The sequence below is a fragment of the Zingiber officinale genome, chromosome 5A, assembly GCF_018446385.1.
Source record: "Zingiber officinale cultivar Zhangliang chromosome 5A, Zo_v1.1, whole genome shotgun sequence".
Classification (NCBI taxonomy): Eukaryota; Viridiplantae; Streptophyta; class Magnoliopsida; order Zingiberales; family Zingiberaceae; genus Zingiber; species Zingiber officinale.
Window position 1 is genome coordinate 11,286,874 of NC_055994.1, and position 25,605 is coordinate 11,312,478.

At 37.5% G+C, this 25,605-nt stretch overlaps 1 protein-coding gene across 1 annotated transcript; it reads right to left on the minus strand.

Moving 5' to 3' along the window:
* Positions 1-2,947: 2,947 nt before the first annotated feature.
* On the minus strand, positions 2,948-22,623 carry LOC121979424 (F-box/kelch-repeat protein At3g61590-like). Its single transcript, XM_042531416.1, has 2 exons — positions 22,241-22,623; positions 2,948-4,178 (listed from the first exon to the last, which is right to left on the minus strand). Exons 1-2 carry the CDS (start codon positions 22,621-22,623, stop codon positions 2,948-2,950), a joined length of 1,614 nt encoding a protein of 537 aa, XP_042387350.1.
* Positions 22,624-25,605: the final 2,982 nt, after the last annotated feature.

Here is a 25,605-nt window from a genome sequence, read left to right on the forward strand (position 1 = left end):
TCTCCTTATCACTGCATCAACTAATATAGCGATTAAATTTAAATTCAGTCTCTAACATTAGTGATCGATATTAATTCGTTCAATAAAATTAGTGATGAAAATTTTAAATTTGTCTCAATTTTAGCAACCAAATATAATTTGTTGGTCGCTAATTTAGCGATCAAATCTAAATTGGCCTCTAAACTTACTATAATTAAGTTAATTATAAATTTATAATTAAATTTAAATTGAGTTACTATTAACCATCAAATTTTAATTTGGTAGTTAAATCTATCGTTAATTCACAGCTTTCTAGTAAATAAGAAGAGGCTGTGGTACTAGCGGGAGGAAAGGAATGACGGGTTATTACTGTGCATGATCCGGCGTTGTTTGGAGTGCGGGGAGGAACCAGCTTGGTAGAGAATTAGAAAATAGAACTCTTTATAAATTTTCTAGCTAATTTGTTTTAAATCATTGAAATGTAAAATAACTAAAATAAATTTAAAATATTAGAAAAATAGATATTCAAGATATAGAAACAATTTGATAAAAATTCAATATTAAACAAATTATGATTAAATAGATCTTTTGGCCGTAATTCTTATTCTCTTCCGGGTCCTTTTTATAATTTATACGTTGAATCTCAGTCAGAATCCAATCAAAATTGAGATCTTCTCTGAGTTGACTTTTCTATTTAGTTTGTAATTTTAGATTGAGCTAGACGATTGGAGACGGCGGGACCATCATCTATATAAATTCCGAAAAGAACATAAATAAATCAAAAATTACTAACCAAAAATCTGGCATCGGTTTTTTTTTTTATCAAACCATGCGTATCTATAAAAGTATTCATTTAGAATATAATTTGATTTTCTTTTAAGTTGTCACTCTCATTTAATTTTTTTTTTTAAAAAAAAATAACCTGCGCTGGCACTAATGAGGATTTTTAAACTCTAGCAAAACAATTGATTTTGTCATTCTCCATAGGATTATAATCCCATTGAAAATCATGAATAATATCCAGACCAGATCTCCTGGTAAAACACATTGGACAAGGGGATGGTCCATTTAGAATTATAGAGGAATTATGGTGGTGATTTGATCGTAATTAATTATGATCTCTCTAAATTCATCGTCTCCCCAAATTATGATTTGGATTAGGACGAGTGGTTAGAGACCGTCCAAAGACCACCGGTGGTGGACAAGTGATCAGGTGCTGGTCGCCGAACGGGGGTGGCCTTCGGACAACCTTCAACCAACCACCCCGATCCAAAAAATATAGATCCGCTATATTAACGACCCCCCTAATGCCGACCCTACGGATATGGAGGGAGATACATATAGGTACACAGATATCAGACGCATGGTGGGATAAACTCCAAGTCGTTAGTTCATGAGAATCAACCCCTGACTATTACGCTAGAGACGTCATACGTCCACCATCTGTGCTACGTCCTAAGGGCACCCCGATTTAAACTATAACTTGTGGAGGATGGCGAATCCAAGGAAGAATTACAATCAATTATGATCGAATCATCGTCATGATCCGACCACAATTTTATATGATCCATCTTTTGATTAAAAAATATGGACTAGAAGACCTCCCCAAATACTATCACACTTTTAATACCGTATCACCCGATATGAAACTAATACCTCTAGACACCTGCTTATACAATCTCACCCGATATGTAACTAATATCTCTAGACACGTGCTTGTTACCTTCTAGAAACATTAATAAATTGAAAGATCCTGGAAAAAAAAAAAAAGTAATCTCTCAACACCTTCTATTTATAGATATCTAAAAAAAATACCTTCTATAATTTTTCTATTTATAGTTAAAATGATTATAATGAATTTATGCACTTCAATTATTACACTTTAAACTCATTATGATTTTTTTTAACTCTCACTAATAACTTAAAAAGTTTTTAAATTAGGAAATTTAGGTATGTCAGTGACGAAAAAAAATTATAAATAATAACTTTTGAGTTTGATGACTAAAAATAATATCAAATTATTTTTAAGATAGTTAGACTTAAGAGAGTATAAGAGGGAGGATAGTGTTGATGACTATGTATGGAATTGTTTTAGCTATCATGGATAATTTAAAATGTTTTGAAATTAAGAAATGTGAGTATTTGTAAACTTAGGAGAGTACCATAAGAGAATATTTTATATTTAAAGTGATTCTAATGAATTTAGAATCATTAATAATTTAATTCATTAATAACTTTTAACTAGTGTCGAATCAATATCTAGGAATTTGTGGAAAATAAGAACTTTGATTGGCCTCAAAAGCATCTTTATAAAATTAAATAAATTCAAATTGATGTGTTAAATAAAATAAAATTTCATAGTTCAGTAAGAAATTTAAAAAAAAAACTAAAATAAAAAGGTGATTAAAAGATGAGGACCATAATACAGAAATTTCTCCCTTACTAAAACTTAGGGGAACTAAAACTAAAATCATATAAGATCTCACTGTAACTAATTCGGCTTTTTCCCTAAAGTAAACTTTCATCTGAGTTTAAATCTCTTAAAGTCCATAAACAGTCTTCAAATTAGGAATGATTAATTTTGCATGAGATGACAAAGATGCATGAAATGCTACGTTTGCAATGCTACGCACTGCCCCCATCTCCTCGGGGCGACACGGTGCGGTGTTAAGACATGGTGTGTTGTGTCTGAGCATGTCTTCCTCATGTTTTGATCATCTATACTAATAGCTAATAGTCATCCGTAATTTACCTCCTCTACGTTAGCCTAGGAATAAATTAACAGTTTTATGAGGGAATAAATCACCTTTTGTCATATGTAGTTTAGCTTATTCGTTACTCTTTCTCATACACAGATGAACAAAATCATAGCAAATAATAAAAATTTCTTTCTTAAACAAAGCAAGATGAAACTAAAAAAATATTTTTTTTTCGAGTTGTAAATTAAATGAAGCATGCAGCAGAGAGATCAAGAGGAGACGTCGAGCCTCGGTTCGAAGCAGAAGCCGCAGTAGAATAGGGACTTCGGTCTGTTGCAGAAGTCAAACTGCTCAACGTAGTGGTGGCTTGACCATTTCCACACCTTCTGCCTCATGTCGAAGGTAAGTAGTGCCGGCCACATTAAGGATTTCATGAAGAGGAAGTCGCCGGCGCCGCAGCAGCATTTTAAGTAGTTGCAACGTAACTTCTTGTACATGGAGATGGGCATTTGAGCCACTTCCCGCCATGTCTTATCCTCGAGTTCCAAAATCACCACTCCCTCGTGCGGCCAGTTGTCTTTCACGCCGACCATGACCAATTTGTTCGACAGGTTGATCAACCCAGCATAGATAAGAGGGTATGGTGCAGGAATAGATTCTTGAAGTAGTGACTGAATGCTAGAGGGTGGCTTCATGAGGTCGAACGCCATTAAGTGGGGGGTGGTCAGATCCTGATGGCTCATGAAGTAGTAGAGCACGCCGTCGCATATGACGGCCTCGTAGCTGCCTTTCCAGAGGCCGAGGTCTTGGGCGAAGGGAGTGGCCCACGATTTCGTCGTCGATTGGTACATGTGGACCGATAAGTGCCATTGCTTGGACTTCCCTGGCAATTGCTGGGTGCGGGTGCACTTGGCGACTACCACGGTGTAGCCGCGTGTGCGGCGGTCAAACGACAAGGCGAGCGCGATGCAGTGAGGGAAAGAGCCGGCGGGGACTTGAGGAAGCTGCTTCCAGTCTCTCTTGATGGGATTGCCGACCAATAAGCGGCTCTCGTCATTGGGGTTCATCAAGCAGACCAGGCCGCATGAGGAGGATGTGCACCACATACTCTTTTCTAAGCGGGGGAAGTTGAAGTTGCACCATCGGAGGAGACAAGGGTCGTACACGATGCCCGAGAAGGCACAGTCGTTAAAGCAGGATCTGAAGAACAATGGCTTCTGTGGCGCCATCATCTCCCACGACATCGGGGGGCAGGAGTGAACCACCTCATACCACCGTTTGCACACGATGCTCAATTTGATGATGTTGGCGATGGGCAACAAGGAGAGCACCTTCTGCAGGAGTTCGTCAGGTAGAATGGCGTCCCACGACAGCAATGTTCCCTTGTCTTCTTCTTCTTCTTCTTCTTCTTCCTCCTCGCCGACACTATCTCTAGGCATCGTCCTGATCTCTGCAACCTCGTGGGGATGGGATAACTCTCCTGAATTCCGTGGCCTTAAACTTGTACCAGGTAAAAAAAAAAAAACTCACTGAATCAATATTAATAGCTGAAACAAAATAAATAATCTTAAATTTCTGCTTCGGAATGATACAAAACCTAATAATAGTTGCGACCTTTTATCCATCAATCTCTTCTTCTTCCCTTTAAATAAGCCGTTCCCACCTTAAGAAATTGTGATATATTATTACTTTGTTTTGATTAATATATAAGGTCAGGACATGTTCCTCTTTTTCTAAAATTTAATAAATAAAAAAGGTAATATATAATTAATATAGGAAAATAGAAAAGATCAATATATATAAGATATTTTTTTAATACCCTATTTTTTTTTCCTTTTATTCTATAGAAATAAAATTTAATATTTGAAACATAAAAATTATATTAGAAAGCGAATAATTTCTTTCTAAAAAACATAATATGAATAAGGAAATACATTGGCATAAAAAAAAAATAATGATCAAACAATAAACTAGCAATTAATTCATTAAAAAGTGGTCTTCTTCACAACTATGCTACTTTGCACTGGATCAAATAAGAATTATACTGACATCAAAACAACAATAACCCAAGAAATAAAATAGCAACAGTTGTACGGTTCGGCTGTGATATGTTATAGGAGATTTTTCTCTTTAATAAAAAACGCGCTTAAGAATATTCGAATTAAAAAGCAAGCTTAAGAATGTTTCTAATTTATTTTAATGGTCAATAGGAAATTTTTATTAATCATCTTTAAAATTAATCAATTCGGGATATCTATATTTAAAAATAATACCCTCCACCTTACAATTACTTTATTTTGCGGTTGAGGAAAATAAAAATTAGTTAAGTCATCAAGTTTTTTAATCTGTGGAATTTTGTATAAAAGGTGTTTTATTTTATCAAAATAATTAGGATTTTATAAAAAAAAATTCTACCAGCTAATTATAGGATAATTAGCTTGACTTTATAAAAGTTTCTATTGACCATAAGAATAAATCGAGAATCACTTATGAAGGCTTATTTAAACGATTATCATTCTTAAATTCATTTCTCATTGGAGAAAAATTTTCTATAATATACTGCAACTAAAATTTAAATCTTAAATTTCTTGAGCGCCTAACTATTCCATCATCATTTGAGACATAATAAATTGTATTATTAAACTATAAAAAAATTGATTGAGATTAAATATAATAGACAAAAATTTTATTAATATAATTTGCATTTTTCTTTTTTCCTTGGATAAGCATCCATAAATTTTTTCTCGTTGGCGTCCAGAATGAAATTAAGTTTTGTATTTTTCACTTCTTCCCTTTCAAAAAGCATAGAAAAGGCTTACAACTTTATTTATTTATTTACATTTTCTTCTATTTTTATCTATATAAACACATTATTATTTCCATTCTAGATAAGTAATTAATATTTCACGTTATGCATGTTTTTTGTTTTTAAAAAATCTCCAATTAAATTAAAAATATTTAATTAAAAACATTTAATTAAAAATTGAAACTAAATCCAAAAGTTATGATAAGAAATAGACTAGAGCAAAATTTCCATATTTCATGTCAAATAGACCATAGCAAATGGCTGTGTTCTTAATGTCATACATTTTTGTGACTTAAAAATGTTGGATCAAAAAGTTAAAACTTAAAAGTATCTCGCATATTCAGAAATTAATTAAAATTAGAGAAATTTTCCATTGCAAAAAGTTTTCTATCATTTACTTAATTAAAAATTTAAAGGAGTTGGAAATCATATTCCTTCGGCACAGATAAATTTCCTAAAAATATTTAACCCCACAGAAAGTTAAAGAAAGGAAAAGTAAATATAAGGAAATCATGTAAATATCCCTAAACCCTCCCTTTTCAGCTTCCTCATTCGTTGACTCCTCCATTGAATCGTCGATTTCTCCTTCTCATCTGCGGACTCTTCTTCTTTCTCCTTTTTCGTCGATCCCTCTTTTTCTCTTTTATGACTACACCATTTTTTTTTTCATTTTTTTCAAATTGAGTTTTCCTGCTATGTGATTGTAGTAAGTTTGGATCTTACTGATTTTTATTTTCATTTTAATTTTCAATAAATTGTGTGGGATACCTAGACCATCGTTTCCTTTAAAAGTTAAATATGATGACCAGAACAATTAGAATGATTCCTCAAAAAACTCATGTTCCCATCGTACTGTTTCTTTTGTTGGTGTCAAGAAATTATTCGAAATACAACTGTACGGAAACTGATTTGTTGAGTAAGAGATAGAGCAGAGCAGAGTGGTTTCCAACGGGCACCATTCATAAATCTTTACTGGTAAGCACAATTGAAAGTTTGAGCACTGTATACGAACAATTGTTACTTCTTGGAGACTATTAGTTGACTAAATTAATCACTACAGAAATTATAATTATGAGATTCTCATAAACACCATTAATTAACTTGATTTATGGATGACTCAACTTTAATCATTACAACTTTTATTAGTTTTTGATATCAAGGATGTAGAATTTATTATAGTAGTCTATTTTTATTGTTTATCTTTCCTCTTAAGCAATTGAGATAGACTCTCATTTTTGTCATTTCGATATAAGGACGGTCGGTCCAAGAGTTGATTAGACTTGAAGGATGTAGTTCTCCACTAGTACCTTCTTATAAGGGTGGTTGTACAACTCCTATTATTAATGTGGAGGTTACAAGAGACTATTCATATACATATAACGACTGAAGATTCCTTGGAAAAAGATTATACATCTTCCATTACCCGACATCTTCTGACACTGAATATTCATTGTTGCCTCATTATTGCGGAAGTTATGAGATATGATATAAAAGGGGAGGTTTTCTCCGTTGGCGAGGTACGCTTTAATACGCTTCATTATGCTCATACGCTTGATTACACATCTACTGTTCTGTTGGTGCATTTGACACCAATAATCAAACCTAAGTTTTGATGCAATGACAAGTGAATTAAAGTTAGATGTGTTGTATGATCTAACCTTTCTACCAAGTGTATAGGACTTGACTGGCCTGATACTAGACTGAAATCTAGCTAGGTCTGGAGGACTTGATAGCTAGTGTAGAAGTCCAGATAGGTCAAGTAGTGACCTGATATCTGGTGGGAAGTTTGTCTGGATCCACGGGACATGACAGCTGGCCGAAGTCCAGTTGTATCTGCATACCTGACAACTGGTGGGAAGATTTGGTAGACCAAGGTAGATTCGAGTGATTCTGTATGGTAAGTAAGGTAAGTCACTCGAGGAGAGGGTTCTAGTGAGAATGAGTCCCGATTAGAGACTTTAGACGCAGGTCTAATTTATGTCCGTTTTAGAAACCTAAACTGAGATCATGACTAGTTCCTGGTCTTGGAAAGATATGAACTAATTAATACTGCTATTTTATAATTATACTAACTCTATTTTGCAGGTTGCACTTTGCTTTTGAACTAACATATTTTTGCAGGAGTAAGAAAGAAAAATCAGCCTTGATGAACAGTGCTCAAGGTGCTTTTGGTGCTACTGAAGGTGCCTAGGAGGCTTGGTCGAATGCCCGTGCAGAAAGGCGTGAAGGCACCTTCCATGCAAAGGAAGGCGCCTTGAAGCCTAGCGCTGAAGGCGCTTTGGAGAGCTTCGAAGGTACCTTCACTTGGATAAGGCAGAGGGCTTCGTCGACAATAGGAGCCGATTTTTTGGGGGATAAAACTTAGGGTTGAAGGCGCCTCCAATGGCGTTGAAGGCACCTCCGATCCCCTTTAAAAGGGATGCTCGACCAATGCTTTCAAGACAACTCTTCTACAAGCTTCTACGCAATCGTTCGATGCTCTGACTACTCCAACTTCGTGCTACTATTCAGCTATGACACTACTGTTGGATCGAAATAGTGCGATAGAGGCAGGGGGGGTGAATATCGCGCTTAAAACTTTTCTTATCGTATTTAAAAACAATCAAAATATGCAGCGGAAAGTAAAATACTCAGTTCGGTTACTTGGTTCGAAGCCTAGGTCGACTCCTACTCCAAGGTCCGCAATCCTTGACCGCACTGATGGACAATCCACTAAAACTCTTCTTTCCGAAAACCTCGAAAAGAAGCAGTACTTACAATATGCAAGATAGTAACACCCTACTATCTTGTAAGAGTTTAAGTACAATGCAAGTTTAAATAAATATACCGACAATAATAAAGATGAAGCTTGGTCGGCACTTCTGGATGGAGCAGCTTGCGAGTTGTAGAGCAGTAGCACAATCAGCAAAAGCTTGCACAGAGCTGAATTTTGAACCAAATAGTGTTACTCCAGCCTCAGACCTCGAGCTCTCTTTTATAAGAATCGTTGATGTTTGGTCGACCGATCCCTGGGTTCGGTCGACCGAACCAACACCCTTCCACCTTCATCGAGATCTGATTTTGATTCGATCTTCGGTGTTTAATGATCATTAAGAGTTTGGTGGACTGATCTTTCGTTTCGGTCGATCGAACAATATCCTTCCCTGTTCATCGAGATTTGCCGAGATGTGCACTTAATGCCGCATTGATGATGTGATCGTTCGTTCGGTCGATCGATCTTCTGCTTCGGTTGACCGATCAACATAGATTCCTTCCCTGCTTTTGATCGATCTGAACTGTGTTGAGTCATCATGGTTCGGTCGACCGATCTAGCTTCGATCGGAATGTGCCCCGCTTTGATCTGAACTGATCTCTGGTCTAAGTCAAGCTGGTTTGGTTGACCGATCCCTATGTTCGGTCGACCGATCAGGCCGAACCTGTAACACAGAGTTAAACAAAATATTCCTGTGACACAAAGGTTAGAACAGTGATATATAATGCATGAGTAATATTAGACAGTAGAACTATCTTAATCTCAACTTAGAAACCTTCCCGGTTTCTTCAGTTGGATCAGCGACCTTAGGTTGTTCCCTTCAGGGACCTGACCTCACTGTCGCTCCTTCAGTTGTTTACTTCAACCTACCTGTCAAATGTTGATCCTCCAGATCTTGTTTAGACTTTTTACTTAGCCTTGATCGGCTCGCCAGGACTTTTCTCTTGATCTTCGGTCCTCCAGACCTCTCGATCACATCGCTAGGCGTCGGATCCTCTCGACCCACTCAGACTTTCACCTGGGTTCCACGATTTGCTAAGACTTCTCTTGCCTAGCCTCCAACTAGGTCTTTCCCGATTAAGTAGACAACCTGCATACTTAGTCAACTTGTTAGATCACAACAAGACTTAACTTGAACCTTTGACAACATCAAAACTTAGGTTTGATTCTGGTGCAACCTGCACCAACAACTACCACGCCCGATTATTGCTAAGGAGTAGTCCTTCAAAAGTGTTGGGTAATAAAAATTTATTTTTTATACTTAATTACTGTATAAAGGAAAGTGTAGCGTGTTATACTTATCCTCATTTTTCTATCTGTATTCGATTCCCTCTTCCGGTGATTCTGAAAGAGGATTATAGTTGATTTCCCATCGATACGGTTTGAGGGATCGTGAGTCTTGGAGTAGGAGTCGTCGAAGGCTCTGAACCAAGTAACTGTTGGTGTAGTTAGCACTAACGGTCTAACTCATGTTTTGATGAATGACAAATCAGGTTAAGTTAGGTTCGTTGTTATCTAACACTCTGATCGAGTGTGCAGGATAAGTCCAGCTAGGTCGACGGGCTGACCAGATAGCTGGCGAGAAGTCCAAGCGGGTCGACGGACTGACCGGACGCTTGGCGAGAAGTCCAAGCGGGTCGACGGGCTGACTGGACGCTTGGCAAGAAGTCCAGCTAGGTCGACGGGCTGACCGGATAGCTGGCGAGAAGTCCAGACGGGTCGACGGGCTGACCGGACGTCTGGCAGGTAAGTAAGGTAAGTCACTGGAGGGGAGTGACTGTGAGGACACGTTCCCGGGAAGGGGACATTAGGCGTCGATCCGGCTTAGATCCATTTCGGATGTCTAAGTCGAGATCGTGACTAGATTCCGGTCTCGGAAAGACGGAATCTAAGTCATACTCTTTTTATCCATCTGTTGAACTTTAACTGTGCTAACAATCTTTCTTACAGGATGTATATTTGCCTCGGACTAACTTTGTTTTGCAGGAAAAGGGAGTTTTCTGGAACAAGGTGGTCCGGGCGCCCGGAGGGGATCACAGCGCCCGGAGGTCCGGGCGCCCGGAAGGGATCCGGGCGCCCGGAAGGGATCCGGGCGTCCGGAAGGCGAATTCTATCCAGCCAAGTCGTCGCCACGTGGAGCATCTCGGTTTGAGCAGTTACGTCACATTCCTGGCGCCCGAAAGGAATCCAGACGCCCGGAACAGCATATAAAAGAAGCCCAAGGCAGGTGCTTCAGAATCAATCAATTAAGCTGAGAACTCTTCTACTGCTGGTCTTGCTGCTCGACGTTCAGTGCGACGCCAACAAAGCTCCGACACTACGCTCCGTTCTTTTCCCTTTTTGTCGGTATTTGTTTTCAGTTTTCAGTAGCATTCCCTGTATGGTTCTTTTGTAATCATCATTTCGAATTGCTAGTGATTGCCCAACGAAAGTGGTCAAGGACCACGGGCCTTCGAGTAGGAGTCGTCACAGGCTCCGAATGAAGTAAAACCATTGTGTCTATTTTACTTTTTCGCTGCGTTTATACTCGATATTTTCGAATCGATATTCACCCCCCCCTCTATCGAATCTAACGGTCTTACAAGTGGTATCAGAGCAGGTACCGCTCTGATTTGGTGCAACCACCAATCAGACAGGGGGTGAATTTTTTCTTCAATTAATTCTAAAACTAGTGTATCGTTAACTTAAATTAGTGTAACACGAATCTAGATTTTTTTCTATTTTTCTCTTCCCGCACTACTAATCCAAGACCAAGTCTTGGGATATTTTTTGGTTATTTACCTGTGCACAGAATGTCCCAACAAGAAGGATTCAGCACAGTACGACCTCCACTCTTCAACGGGGACGACTTTCCATACTGGAAGAAGCGCATGGAGGTTTACCTCAAAACAGACTTCGACCAATGGATGAGCGTTACGAGACCCTACAAGATTCCGGCAGATACCTCCGGGAATATACTGGATCCTGAAGATTGGACAGCTGACTTGAAGAAGAAGGCGTCAACCGAAAATAAAGCAATCAACACTCTACAGTGCGGATTGACAAGAGAAGAACTAAACAGAGTCGGTCCACACAAGAACGCTAAAGAGCTGTGGGACAAGTTGATCGAGCTGCACGAGGGAACGAGCGACGCCAAGCTTCACGCGAGTATCAAGGACATCCTCAACGGGCTTCATGCGATAGGCCATCAGATGGAAAACAGAGACTTAATAAGGTACGCATTAAACGCTTTTCCATGTAATAGTTTGTGGGCATCAATAGTGGATGCCTACAAAATTTCTAAAAATCTCTCTAAGTTAAAGTTAGATGAACTTTTCTGTGAATTGGAATTACACGAACAAACTAATGCTAGAGCCGAGAAAGGTATAGCCTTATTTGCAGGTTCCTCCAAAGAAAAGAAAAGCAAGCCTGAACTTGAAGAAGACTCCGATCAAGATTCTGAAGACGAAGAACACCTGGTGAACTTGGTAAGAAAAATGTTCACCAGGAGAAAAAGGAGCTTCAGCAAAAAGGACCTTCAAAAGATCAGTTCTCCCTCAGAACAAAAGAACGTGACTTGCTACGGATGCAATAAAAAGGGACACTACAAGAACGAATGCCCAAAACTGAAGTTCGACAAACCGAAGCCAACCAAAAAGAAGGCACTCAAAGCAACGTGGGACGACTCCTCGGACGAATCGGAAGAAGAAGAGCAGAAACATCAGAGCCACCTCGCACTGATGGCCCACGAAGCTGAAACAGAAGACGAGTCAGAAGATGAAGACGGGTCTGAACCCGAAACAAGCCACGAGTCCGTACTCGTTTCCGAAGACTCGAATGAGGTATATTTTAATTTAAACAAAAAAATTTTTAGAATTATTTCCTGTTTAAATAGTAAATTAACTAAAGTAGAAAATGAAAACAAATCACTTCTTGAGGAAAATCAAAACCTCAAGGAACAAATCAAAAATTCAAATCCAACTCAAGATCTAACACTTGAGGAGGAGAATTTATCATTAAAAAATGAGGTTAACAATTTAAAGGAAATGTTAGAAAAATTCACAACAAGATCAAAAAATCTAGACTTAATCCTAAATAATCAAAAAGCATGTTATAATAAAACCGGACTAGGATATAAGTCGAATTCAAATAAAACCTTCAAATCATTAATAACCCAATATAAATCAACCAATCTAGCTTGGGTTCCGAAAGCGTGTCTGACCACGCAAGTAGGACTTAATCAATATTATATACCTAAAGAAAAAATACATTATATAAAATCGAATAAACGAAACCAAAATCCAAAATACAAACCTAAATCAAATTCAAAATCTAAACATTTTAAAAATCAACAAAATTATCACCAAGTTAACCATAACTATAAAAAGAATCGACACAAACCTAAAACCAAAATCTAAATTAATGGTCAATAATTCAGGTGGAGGCTCCAGAATAGCTGGCACCTCCAAAACTAACCTACCCGACAGGGTAACCCAAAACAAACTAACCCGGCAGGGTAATTAGGATTAGTTAAAAAGAGACCAAGTTTAACTTGACTCATGGTACTGGTGAAGTTTTTGGATGATAGTACGTTAGGGAAGCTTGGGCATCGCATGTCTAGAAAGATATGGCTTCGATCTGGTGCATTTGGCCAAGTGGAACTGACCGAAGCTACCCTTAAACGAATCCTAACCAGTTAGACCAAGATTTGATACTAAGTTCCTTGGATAGGACTATTCGGAAAACCTCGAAAGGTTGGTTACTTCTAATGATGTCCATGTGACTCACCAAGCTTAGAAGTTTATCCGAAGAATGCCTATTTGTGGAAACCAAAGCTAAGTCTGAATCTAACACAAGTTAAACCAAAACTCTGTAATCAAACCAATTTCATCTCACAAAATCATAGGATCCCCTGATTGATAATATAAATCGGGTGAGATGAATAAGGCTTAAATTTTAAAGTTAAAATTTTTAATTTTAACTTAAAAATTAATTTCAAATTTTAATTTTAAACTTAAAAATTAATTTCAAAATTTTAATTTTAACTTAAAAATTTTAATTTTAACTTAAAAATTAATTTCAAAATTTTAATTTTAAACTTAAAAATTAATTTCAAAATTTTAATTTTAACTTAAAAATTAATTTCAAAATTTTAATTTTAACTTAAAAATTAATTTCAAAATTTTTAATTTTAACTTAAAAATTAATTTCAAAATTTTAATTTTAAATTTAAAAATTAATTTCAAAATTTTAATTTTAACTTAAAAATTTTAATTTTGACTTAAAAATTAATTTCAAAATTTTTAATTTTAACTTAAAAATTAATTTCAAAATTTTAATTTTAACTTAAAAATTAATTTCAAAATTTTTAATTTTAACTTAAAAATTAATTTCAAAATTTTAATTTTAAACTTAAAAATTAATTTCAAAATTTTAAACTTAAAAATTAATTTCAAAATTTTAAACTTAAAAATTAATTTCAAAATTTTAATTTTAACTTAAAAATTAATTTCAAAATTTTAATTTTAAACTTAAAAATTAATTTCAAAATTTTAATTTTAAACTTAAAAATTAATTTCAAAATTTTAATTTTAACTTAAAAATTAATTTTAAAATTTTAACTTAAAAGTTAATTTCAAAATTTTAATTTTAACTTAAAAATTTAATTTCAAAACTTTTAATTTTAACTTTAAAATTAATTTCAAAATTTTAAATTTTAAACTTAAAAATTAACTTCAAAATTTTAATCTTAAACTTAAATTAATTTTAATTAATTTCAAAATTTTAAACTTAAATTAATTTCAAAATTTTAACTTTAATTTAATTTCAAAATTTTAATTTTAATTTCAAAACTCTTTTTTTAAAAATTCAGTTTCAAAATATTTAATTCAAAATTTTAATTACAAAATTTTAAAACTTAACTCCAAAACCCAAAACTCTAACAAAAAAAAAAAAAAATGCAGTCAAAAACCAGGGGCGGGCGCCCCTGGTATTCCCCTCCGGGGCGCCCGGAAGGGGATCCGGGCGCCCCACCCTAAATCAACCCTGGGCGCCCGGAAGGGATCCGGGCGCCCGAAGTCCCCTATAAATAAGGGGCAGCAGGCGCCCCCAATCTTTGCACCACTAATTCTCACTTTTGCCAAGGTTCACTCCGAACCTCAGTGCGAAAGTACTCTAAATTAAAATTTTCTTGCGGTGAAGACGTTGTTGCGATTCAACCGAGGTCGTTAGATCTTTATTTGTCGATGGCTCCTCGGTAAAAAATTATTCCCCTCCCTAAAAATTTTATTAGAATTTGGTCTCTTATTTTGTTTCTTAGAATGTTTTATTATATATATATACAGTAAGAAACGAACAAATACTGGTGCTGGACCCTCCAATGCTAGTACAGACCCTAGGTTCCCCACAGACGAACTTAGGATTAAATTTGAGTCAACTATCTATAAGGCCATTAGGACTGCCTGCATAGATAGATCTTTCTTTCTAGTGTCATGTCACTCCGTTTTAGAGGTTATAGACCACTATAACTTAAAGAACCTTGTCGAATATACCAGTCCAATAAACATAAGTCTGTGTGCCGAATTTTGTAATAACCTAGTGAAAGTAGACGATCTCACCTATACCACTAGGGCAGCAGGCACTGATATCATATTTTCCCCTACTACTATCCGAGAGTTCTTAGAGTTATGTCCATCTACTTGTTCCTTTTTGTGTTATCCTCCCAGGGATCTACCATTCGGAGATCCCTACTCACATATTACTCTCGATACGATTTATTCGTATTTTTTTGGAGGAGAGCGAGATCCCACTGTGACACAGTTTAGGTCGGTAGAACTTCGAGTCCAGGACTACGCTCTTTATAGGGTGTTAGTCCTTTACATTTTACCACTGACTACTCGGGACATCACTGTGATGCGCCCATTTCATTCGTTCTTACTCTATGCCCTGAGTCATAGGTTAGATATTGACATCAGCCTACATATCTTCTCCACCATTATCTACTCGGCGGGATTCGTGACTGATAGACGAGTCCACATGCCATTTTGTCACATTCTGACAGCCTATATGTCCTCGTTGCACATTGATGTCACTAGAGGAGACATTACCCATATGACCGAGTTCGATGTTATAGCGGCTCGGAACTTCTCCCTAGCTGGTGTCCAGATAGATAGGGATGACGGGACTATGTTTTGGCGGAGGGGGGCACAACACCAGCCAGATCCAGACGCACAGGTGGACGAGTCCATGCTCGCACTATTTCCAGAGGAAGCCGCACCGGCTCCACCACCGCCCCCAGCTCGAGACCGGACTAGAGAAAGCTATGGCGAGTCTCCAGCAGGAGAACTCTGATTTTCATCGGGACATACGGCGAGAGGTTGCCGAGTTACGAGCTGCCGGGGGCACCCGACACACTGAGCTGATGGCACTTCTTCGATCCTTGGGATCTGGACCAACCCCTTCATCATCTCAGTAGCTTTAGTTATGACCTACTTCTGTAGCTACACTACTTGTAAAATATTTTGAATTTATCTAGTGATATTTCAGACCTACATTGATTATGTTCTATCTCGGTAGCCTAGGAATTTTAAATTTCAAAATTATTTTCTAAAATCACTCTTTCAAATTATAAGTCAAATTTGTTTGTTTTCAAAACCTTCCATTTTTAGACTTTCAAAAACAGTTTTGGCCTTAGACTAGCTTGGAGTCCATAGAAAGCATGCACCCATAAGGCTAGTTTTTGAGCATCTCACCAACACTTTAGGTTTACCTTGCGTGGGTTGACAAACATAGAAAGGGGTGAGATGCATAGGCCAACTGTCTGGACTTAAGATGCTTATCTCAGTGCATCAGCATAAGTCTGGACGTTAAATACAAATCAGACAGTAATCAGATTAAGTTCATCAGTCAAGTCAAATACTGACTGCTTATAATCAACTTAATCTGACTAACCAAGTGAAAACTACTATTTTCTGATAGTTAGTTAGTAACTAATTGGTTAGACAGCTGTTTAAATTTTAGTATCAAGTTCAAGGGGAGAAATTAATTAAAATGTTATGTGTTTGAAAAATGCTTTTTAAAACTAACTTGTGGTTGAACATCAGTTTACAAAGAGTTAAAATTTAACTAAGTATTTGAAAAACTTGGAAGTTTAATCCCACCTAATTTTCACACCTGATTTTAAAAGTTAACTATTGAAAATTAAACTTTCCAAATTTCGCTTTTATCAAATTAGCCTTAATTTTTTCAAATTTAGCTTGATTAACTTTGAAAATTGTTTTCTTGAACCAAACTCAGATTTTTACAGTAACTCTACACTATGATTGTTCACCCTTGTGTTTTTTTGATGAATGCCAAAGGGGGAGGGTTAGGTGGTTAAGTTAGAACAACTAAATGCCAACTTGAAAAACTAACATAAAACCTTAAAAACCTCAAAAATCATGCTTGATTTCTGCATATATTTATCACTAACTTAACCAGGTTGTCATTCCATCAAAAAGGGGGAGATTGTTGGTGCAGTTAGCACAAACGGTCTAACTCAAGTTTTGATGAATGACAAATCAGGTTAAGTTAGGTTCGTTGTTATCTAACACTCTGATCGAGTGTGCAGGATAAGTCCAGCTAGGTCGACGGGCTGACTAGATAGCTGGCGAGAAGGCCAGGCGGGTCGACGGGCGCTGGCGAGAAGTCCAAGCGGTCGACGGGCCGACCGGACGCTTGGCAAGAAGTCCGGCTAGGTCGACGGGCTGACTGGACAGAAGTCCAGACGGTCGACGGGCTGACCGGACGTCTGGCGGTAAGCAAGGTAAGTCACCGGAGGGAGGATCGTGAGGACGCTCCGGAAGGGACATTAGCGCCGATCCGGCTTAGATCCATTTCGGATGTCTAAGTCGAGATCATGACTAGATTCCGGTCTCGGAAAGACGGAATCTAAGTCATACTCTTTTTATCCATCTGTTGAACTTTAACTGTGCTAACAATCTGTCTTACAGGATGTATATTTGCCTCGGACTAACTTTGTTTTGCAGGAAAAGGGAGTTTTCTGGAACAAGGTGGTCCGGGCGCCCGGAAGGCGAATTCTATCCAGCCAAGTCGTCGCCACGTGGAGCATCTCGGTTTGAGCAGTTACGTCACATTCCAGGCGCCCGGAAGGAATCCAGGCGCCCGGAACAGTATATAAAAGAAGCCCAAGGCAGGAGCTTCAGAATCAATCAATTAAGCTGAGAACTCTTCTACTGTTGGTCTTGCTGCTCGACGTTCAGTGCGACGCCAACAAAGCTCCGACACTACGCTCCGTTCTTTTCCCTTTTTGTCGGTATTTGTTTTCAGTTTTCAGTAGCATTCCCTGTATGGTTCTTTTGTAATCATCATTTCGAATTGCTAGTGATTGCCCAACGAAAGTGGTCAAGGACCACGGGCCTTCAAGTAGTAGTCGTCACAGGCTCCGAACGAAGTAAAACCATTGTGTCTATTTTACTTTTCCGCTGCGTTTATACTCGATATTTTCGAATCGATATTCACCCCCCCTCTATCGAATCTAACGGTCTTACAGTAACTCCTCGAGTTATTATGTTCTTGTTTTTTGTTTCTATTTTTGTTTAATTCCACTGTGCACTTTGCTTTATAAAACCTAAAAATAGAGTTTTTAAAATACATGTGATTCACCCCCCTCCCTCTCACGTGTGTAAAGATCCAACAAGTGGTATGAGAGCAAGGTTTGCTTTGAATTGGTGCAACCACCAATCAAGCCGGGGGGCTTTTTCTTATTCATTTTTTATTTTAAGATTTTTGATTATATCTGAACTATTACGATAACCCTTTTAGATAAATTTCTCTTTCGCCTCGGTTTTTGCTCGAAGTTGGTGCAACACCACTCGAGCTCTATATTTTTTTCTTCTCCAACACTATTAATCCAAGACCAAGTCTTGGTACCTTTTTCTGGTTTTTTTATTTATGCAAAAATACTTCTCAATGGCACAAAGTGAGGGCTATAACACTGTTCGTCCACCTCTATACAACAGAGATGATTTCTCCTACTGGAAGAAGAGCATGGAGGTCTATTTGAAAACTGACATCGACTAGTGATTCTCTATTCTACAAGGGTACAAGAAGAAAATCGATGAAGCAACGAAAATACATTTCAACCTGGAGAATTGGAACATAGAAATAAAGAAAAAAAGCACAAATTGACAACAAGCCAGTAAACACTCTTCAATGCAGACTAACGAGGGAAAACTCAACCAAGTCGGACCATTCATGAACACTAAGGAACTCTGGGATAAACTGAGGCACAAGTGATGCAAAGGTAACAAAGAGTGATTTACTATTAAATAATTTGCTTAATATTAAAATACAGGATGGAGAGACATAACTCAGTTGCATGCAAGAATCAAGGACATTCTAAACGGGCTCCACCTAATTGGCCACAAACTGGAGAACAGAGATGTAATAAGGTATGCTCTGAATTCTTTTTCTAGAAATACACTATGGGCATCTGTAGTAAATGCCTATAAAATTTTAAAGAATTTAAATAAACTTAAATTAGACAAACTATTTTGTGAACTAGAGCCGCACGAACAGACTAACTCCCAAAAGATAAAAAAAGATATAATATTCCTTCTAGGTTCTACAAAATAGACCAAGAACAAGACCAAGCAAAAGGATGAATCTAAATATGACACAAACTTAGATGCAGAAGAGCAATTGATGAACAAGGTAAGGAGAATGTTCACTAAGAAGAAGAAGGACTTCAGCATCAAGGACCTTCAAAAGATGATCAAGTCCAACATCAGCAAGTCAAGAATCACCTGCTTTGGATGCAATAAAAAGGGCCACTACAAGAACGAGTGCCCGAACATCAAGGAAGATAAACCCAAGAACTTCAAGAGAAAGAAGACACTCAAAGCAACCTGGGATGAGTCGTCATTGGAAGAATAGGACAACGACGAATTGAAACATCACAACTACCTCGCGTTGATGGCATCCTAACCGGAATCAGAAAGCGAGGCGGATCAAGATGACGAGTCTGAATATGACTCAAGCCACAAGTTCGTACTCATTTCCGAAGGTTCCAATGAGGACAATCTCTTCTAAGTAAAAAATTCTTCAAAATTATTTCATGCTTGCATAAAAAGTTATCTACTTCAGAAAACCAAATAAATTGTTGGTGCAGTAGAGGTCGACAAGAGGGGGGGTGAATTGTCTGCACAAATTAAAACTACTCTCCTCGGATTTTTCAACTCAAAATAAAATCAATAGTAATAATAACAAATAAATTAATAGAAACAAAAAGGAACTCAACTAGTTACTTGGTTACAACCCAGGGGGTTGTTAATCCAAGGCAGTAAGGAAAAGCGCACTGAAGAATCTCGTTCTCTGAAGGCGGAGAAACCTTTTACACTCTTATAGCTCAGAACTATTGCTAGAAATTGATTACAGAGTTGATGGAACAGTTGATATGTAATTCCTAGTTCTAGAGGCCTTTATATAGCCTTTGGAAATCCTATCTCGGATGTCCGAGGCACCTCCAATAGGGGTCCAAGGTGCCTCCATCGAGAGAGTGGATAAAACTTTATCCAAAAGGTCAATGTTCAATTCTGCCAGGTCCGAGGCGCCTTCAACAGGGGTTGAAGGCGCCCTCAAGCTGGAGGCGCCTCCAAGCCTGATGGAGGCGCCTCCAAGCTGGCTGGCAGCCTTTTCCAGCTTGAATGCTTCTTTGCTTCGTCTTCCGAAGTCCCGTTCTTTTGGGTGATTTCCGGTCAACCGAAATAGGGCTCACCCGAACCCAATTTTCTGCCTTCTCCTCGAGCAGCCTTTCTCCCGGCTTAACGCCCCTCGAACGCCGTGTACGTTCTTCTCTCCCACCGGTGTACTCTTCCACAGCTCTCTCGTCATTCAGACGCACCGAGCCCGTCGGCTCCCTTCCCGTGCCGTCCTTCTCGCTAGCTGCGTCTTCCGCTCGACTTCCTGCGCTCCTAAACTCCTGCACACTCAGACACAGGGGTCAAACACAAAGTAGGACCTAACCAACTTGGTTGATCACATCAAAACACCCGCAGGGTCTAACAATCTCCCCCTTTTTTATGTGCATCAACCCAAGTTCAAGTTAGGGTAAAAAAATAGACAAATAGTAATTTTAAGGAGAATTACTAAACTAACATTTTAAGCATAAATTTACAATAAGTAAAATTGCAACTAAATAAAAGTTTTAAGAGAAAAAAAATTTGAAAAAAAATTATCTCCCCCTAGACTTGTACTAATCTCTCCCCCTTTGATCACAGCAAAATGGGGTAAGAGTATGATATTTAAAAATATTTAGCAGATTTTTAAGTTAGAAGAATTTTGAGTAAGATGAATTTTCCAAAATTTTCTAAACAGAATGATTTTTTTTTTCAAAATAATTTCTAAGTCAAAATTAATTTTTAGAAATTTAAAAAAAAATTCTAAGTAAGCTGAATTTTTTTAGAATTTTTTTTTAAAAAAATGTAAATCTTTAAAGCATTTTTAATGCTTTTTCAGAAAGTTAATTAAACATTTTATTTCAATATTTCAGCTTCCAGGTCGTGGCGAGGCACTAGGCCTTCTTGGTTATTGGAGCAACAACCACTTCCTTAGACAAATCTTCATAAAGAAATTCTTTGTTTAATTTTCTCTCTTGAAAGCCTTAATTTGATAAATTAATTTATCATAGATTTCGGAACCCAATAGAGGTTCCTTCCTACCGGATTATTCAAAAATTTAGGGGGTACATAGTTCTTGGGCACTCTTTTAAGTTGACCCTGATGGTTTCTAATGTACCAATTCAATTTTTCATAAATTCTAATTTTTTATTTTGGAAATTTATTTAAACATGCATTATTTTTTAATTTTTCAATTTCAACTTTTAATTTTTCATTTTCTAACTTTAGCTGATCATACATTTCTAGTGGACATGCTTTTGCTAATTTCATTTTCAATTCAGTATTTTCTTTTTCTAATTTAAACAAATCTTTAGAAAGAGATTTGATAAATTTAAATGACTGAGTAGGGGTTAGAGCACGTACCTTATTTACCTGACTTGGTAATGCTCCCCCTTCACTGCAGCTTTCCTCTTCTGATGTTCCTCCTCCTTCATCTTTGTTCATTTCTGAGGTTGACTCTTCTTCCAGTTGATGGCTTGCCATTAGCGCTAATCCCGAGAATTCTTCAAGGTCTAACTCGGAGGATGACGAATCTAACCAAGTGGCCTTTAGGTTCTTGTGCTTGGAGGATTCTGGTTTCTTATACTTTGTCTTTGCCTTCTCTTTCTCCTTTTTCTTTAACTTTGGGCAGTTATCCTTGATGTGCCCTTCTTCGTTGCAATTGTAGCAACAGACTGTCCTTGTCTTTTGATGACGTTTACTCGACTGCGATCTAAATTGGTTAGATTTGAAAAACTTATTAAAACATCTTACCATTAATGCAGCTTCGTTTTCATCAATCGATGCATCAGAGTCAGAAGCGTTTGTTTTTGCCTTTAAGGCAATGTTCTGACTAGTCTTCTCTACTCCATTAGGCTCTGCAACTCGAGATTCGTGAAGTTCAAAAGTAGAAAATAAATTTTCTAAAGTACTTACCTCGAAGTCCTTAGAGATGTAGTATGCATCTACTAAGGAGGCCCACTCTGGAGTTTTGGGGAAGGCATTGAGCGTGTATCGGATTGAGTCACTACAAGAAAAACCCTCATAGACATCGGTGGAACAACAACGGTTTTAAGTAAAAACCGATGTCTTTGAGTATTTTACACCGATTTTTCTAAAAACTGGTGTCTATGAGCGCAGATTTTCGCTCATAGACATCGGTTTTTTAGCTGGTGTCTATGAGCGCCTTTTTTTTTGTTAATAGACACAGGTTTTAACAGCAGTTTTTAAAACCCGGTGTTAATGAACCAAAAAATAATAATTTAATTTTTTCACCGGCCAAAATTTACAAGACTTCACAAAATTCCCTCCAAACCTAAACCAATATCGTGCCCCTTCTCTCAGCATAAACCTAAACCTAAACCTCAGCCTCATCTCCCTCTTCCCCTTCCGCCGCCTCGCCCTCGGAGATCTCGCCGTCGCCGTCCCCTTCGTCTGCAAGTCCTGGTACCGCGCCTCCCTCGACCCTAGCTGCTGGCACCGCCTCAACTTCCGCTCCCTCGATTTATCGCCATCGCTGTCCCCTTTGAACAGTGGGTTCATTTCCTCGTCACATCTCCCTGCCCGATTCCGCCGACCCTTCTCTTCTTTCCATTTTTCCCGAGTCGACAGAGCCACTCGTCGCGCCATTTCGCTGCCTAGCTGAGCTTCGCAGGTGGCGCCACAGCTGACGGGGCACAACGCGAGGACGAGTGGAGGCGAGACGAAGAAGAAAGAGGCAAGTGTATCTACCTGTGATAACTCGAAATCCATGAGGTATAGTGGGGTGGAAAACCTATAGAAAGTGAGGATTTGGTATGGATTTCGACTGGTTTTCTTCTGGTAAAGGCTTTGATTGTTCTTCCTGGAGATGTTTTGATTTACTTCTTTTGTAGACGCTTTCGATATGTTTTCCTCTTCTGTGGATGTGTTTGATTGGTTTTTCTTTGTATACGATTCGGGTTGGTTTCTTCTCGGTGGGATGTGTTCTTGTTGGAGGTTTCGGTTGAAGGTTACTGCTTGGTTTGCGTATGTTACCCAAAATTGTTTGACAGTGATTTCTGATGTGTTCACAGTAGGTTTTCCTAGAGATTTTGGCTGGTGTTCGATGATTTGAGGTTGAGTTGTGTTGTGTTTTCCATGATGAACAAGTTGTAGAGAGTTGCACGTTACCTGTTTGTTAGAATGGGTCACAGAGAGGTCAGAAGTGATTCGAGCTTTCCTTGAAGTTTTGGTTCCTAATTGGAGGGTTTCGGAATGATTTAGAGTCGAATTTGTGTCTTCGTGAGAAGTTGATTTGAAATCTTTGGGTAATTTCCACTCAATGAATTTTCCCCTGCAGCATCGTTTACGGATTTCTTTTGATTTGGTTTCTGGTTTAGCTCACTTAGAATGTGATATCAGATCAGGAAAATTAATGATGCATTGTCAGGACTGGTGGGTGGAAGACCTTTCTGTGCTAAAAATTGATCTTTATCGACGAGTTATCGCTGCAATGAGGAGAGCTGGTGACTACGTATATTCTTGATGTTTATTTGTTCCCATTCTATAACCTCTGCTGGTTCTTAGGCAGTATTTTGTTACTTTCTCCTATAAACATGATGTCTTGAGTTTGTGAGTCAGTGATTATATGCAGCCTTAGCATTTCTTTATCTATGATCATATTTTTTCTCAGGTTTGTTGATAAGTCTGTGCATATGTTTGATCAACGTAACCTAACTTCTGGTGGTGTTGGTGCACCAGTACACAAACTTGATGGTCACAAGGTTGTTGTTCTCTATGTTCAGGCATGCTATATTACTATATTATTAGCATTGGAATACTTCTGTTAAGTGCTGCTATAACTTACTGTCCTTTTAACTTTATTCCAGTGGTTTCTTGACAAAGCATCAATTTTTAGAAGAGCTGCTGAGGATGGCTTCCTCAATATATGGGATTATGAAGGTATTTGTTTATCTATAATGAAGGTTTTGGAAAGTCATTTTCCCATATATTTTTTTGAAACGAGTCTTTAAAGACAATAGAGGACCACACTCGTCTTCTGTCCATGTGATGATGCCATTCATGCCCAACACTAAAGGCATTTTTTTTTGGTGAAATAAGCATCACTGCAATCTTCCATCGCCTCTATTGTCGGGGTTGTTAATTTTAATATAATTAACCTTTATCATGTTAATCGTGATGTGTTTGTCTTAATTATTTGGGCTTAACTATATGGATCTTATCTTAATGAGTGTAGATCTAATGCTTGATCATTAGATATAATGAGGTATCTGCAGATCTAATGCTTGATAATTTGTCTGTGAGTTCAAGATGACTTTTTTTTTACGCCGATCAGCAATCTGTAGCAATAGCACATAGTTGTATGTCGATCTAATGCTTAGATCATTCCTCTATGAGTTCAAGATTACTTTTTTTTAACACCGATCAGAAATAAATCTACATATTTCCCAGAAAATAGAGAGGTTTCATCTTTCTAAGTGATATGAACTTGTTATCTCTGATAGTTTTTGTGATCATAACATAGACCAAGGAAGAAATCTTCAAGAAATGAGTTTTTTTTTATTTAATGGATCAGGCAAATAATTGTTTTGATATCTGAAATTGTTTTCTTCTTGTCCAATTGATTTACATAAATTTTTTCTTCTTCTAATAATTGATAGAAGATTGATTTTTCAAACCTTTGATAATGTGATATTCCATAATGAAACTCATAAAAGAGGAGCACAGAGATTATAGTCTTCATTTCCATGTGTTATTTATGTTTCCTAGTATTGTTATGTTCTTTGGAAATCTCCTTGTAAGAGTTTGCAAAAGTGTTCTGTTTGTCCATCCCTGAAGCCTTGTCCCTTTGAAGCCTAATGTCTAGCAATGGGTTCATCAAGGCCTCATATAATGTCATTGTGCATAAGAGAGATGCAAGTTCTTCTACAGTGTATTTCGATACCTTGCTCAGATACACTAGTTTTGAATAGCATATATAAATTTATGAAGAAATAGTGAAGCAAAATTTGTATAAGCTAAATAGCCTTACCGCGACATCTACATGTGTCAGGATGGGGAACTAATGAGAAGACACTGATCAACATTTTAGCGCATAGAAATGCCACCCAAAGAAAGCAGATTCAGTTGGCTTACGAGGAATTGTACAACGAGAGTCTCACCAAAAAGCTCGAATCAGAACTGAAAGGAAACTTTGAGGTGGTTATTTTTCTCAACCTTTATTGTCCAATGAATGTTTTTATCTGTAGGGGCAACATCATTTGCAGAAGCTAATATTAATTATTTGAAAAATTTATAAATGTGAAGAGATCGACATGAACTTAGATATGACTTGAACCAATACTATGAATGTAAGTACATAATTAATGGTAGATTGATAGGACTTGTGGCTTGTTATGCGTGATATGCTTATGTACACTATCACATTGTAGCGGTGTATCTGATTATGTTTGATTCTTCATAAAGCTGTATATCACTGGAAATATCCACACTTCCAACAAAACTTGACACTCTTAATTTGATCCAAGTAAATTCTCACAATACAAAAAGCATTAGATGTTTTGTTTCACAAGAGTGAAAACTAGTTGCTTCTACTTAATATGTACATGGTTTATGCATATGGCTTAGGTGAAAAGGAGAAAAGAACCCACACAAATTGGGACGAATTTAGCTCTGACATAGCATGTACAGTAGCTTAGGGATGACCTTAAGCAATTCACACAACATAAAACACATGAATTAAACAACCCATAT

Excerpts from the sequence above, each read along its gene's own strand:
- LOC121979424 (XM_042531416.1), bottom strand. The coding sequence starts at position 22,623 with ATGGATTTCGAGTTATCACAGGTAGATACACTTGCCTCTTTCTTCTTC. Across the intron at positions 4,179-22,240 it reads AAGGGGAAGAGGGAGATGAG|TTTAAGGCCACGGAATTCAG; the intron begins GCTGAGGTTTAG and ends ACCTGGTACAAG.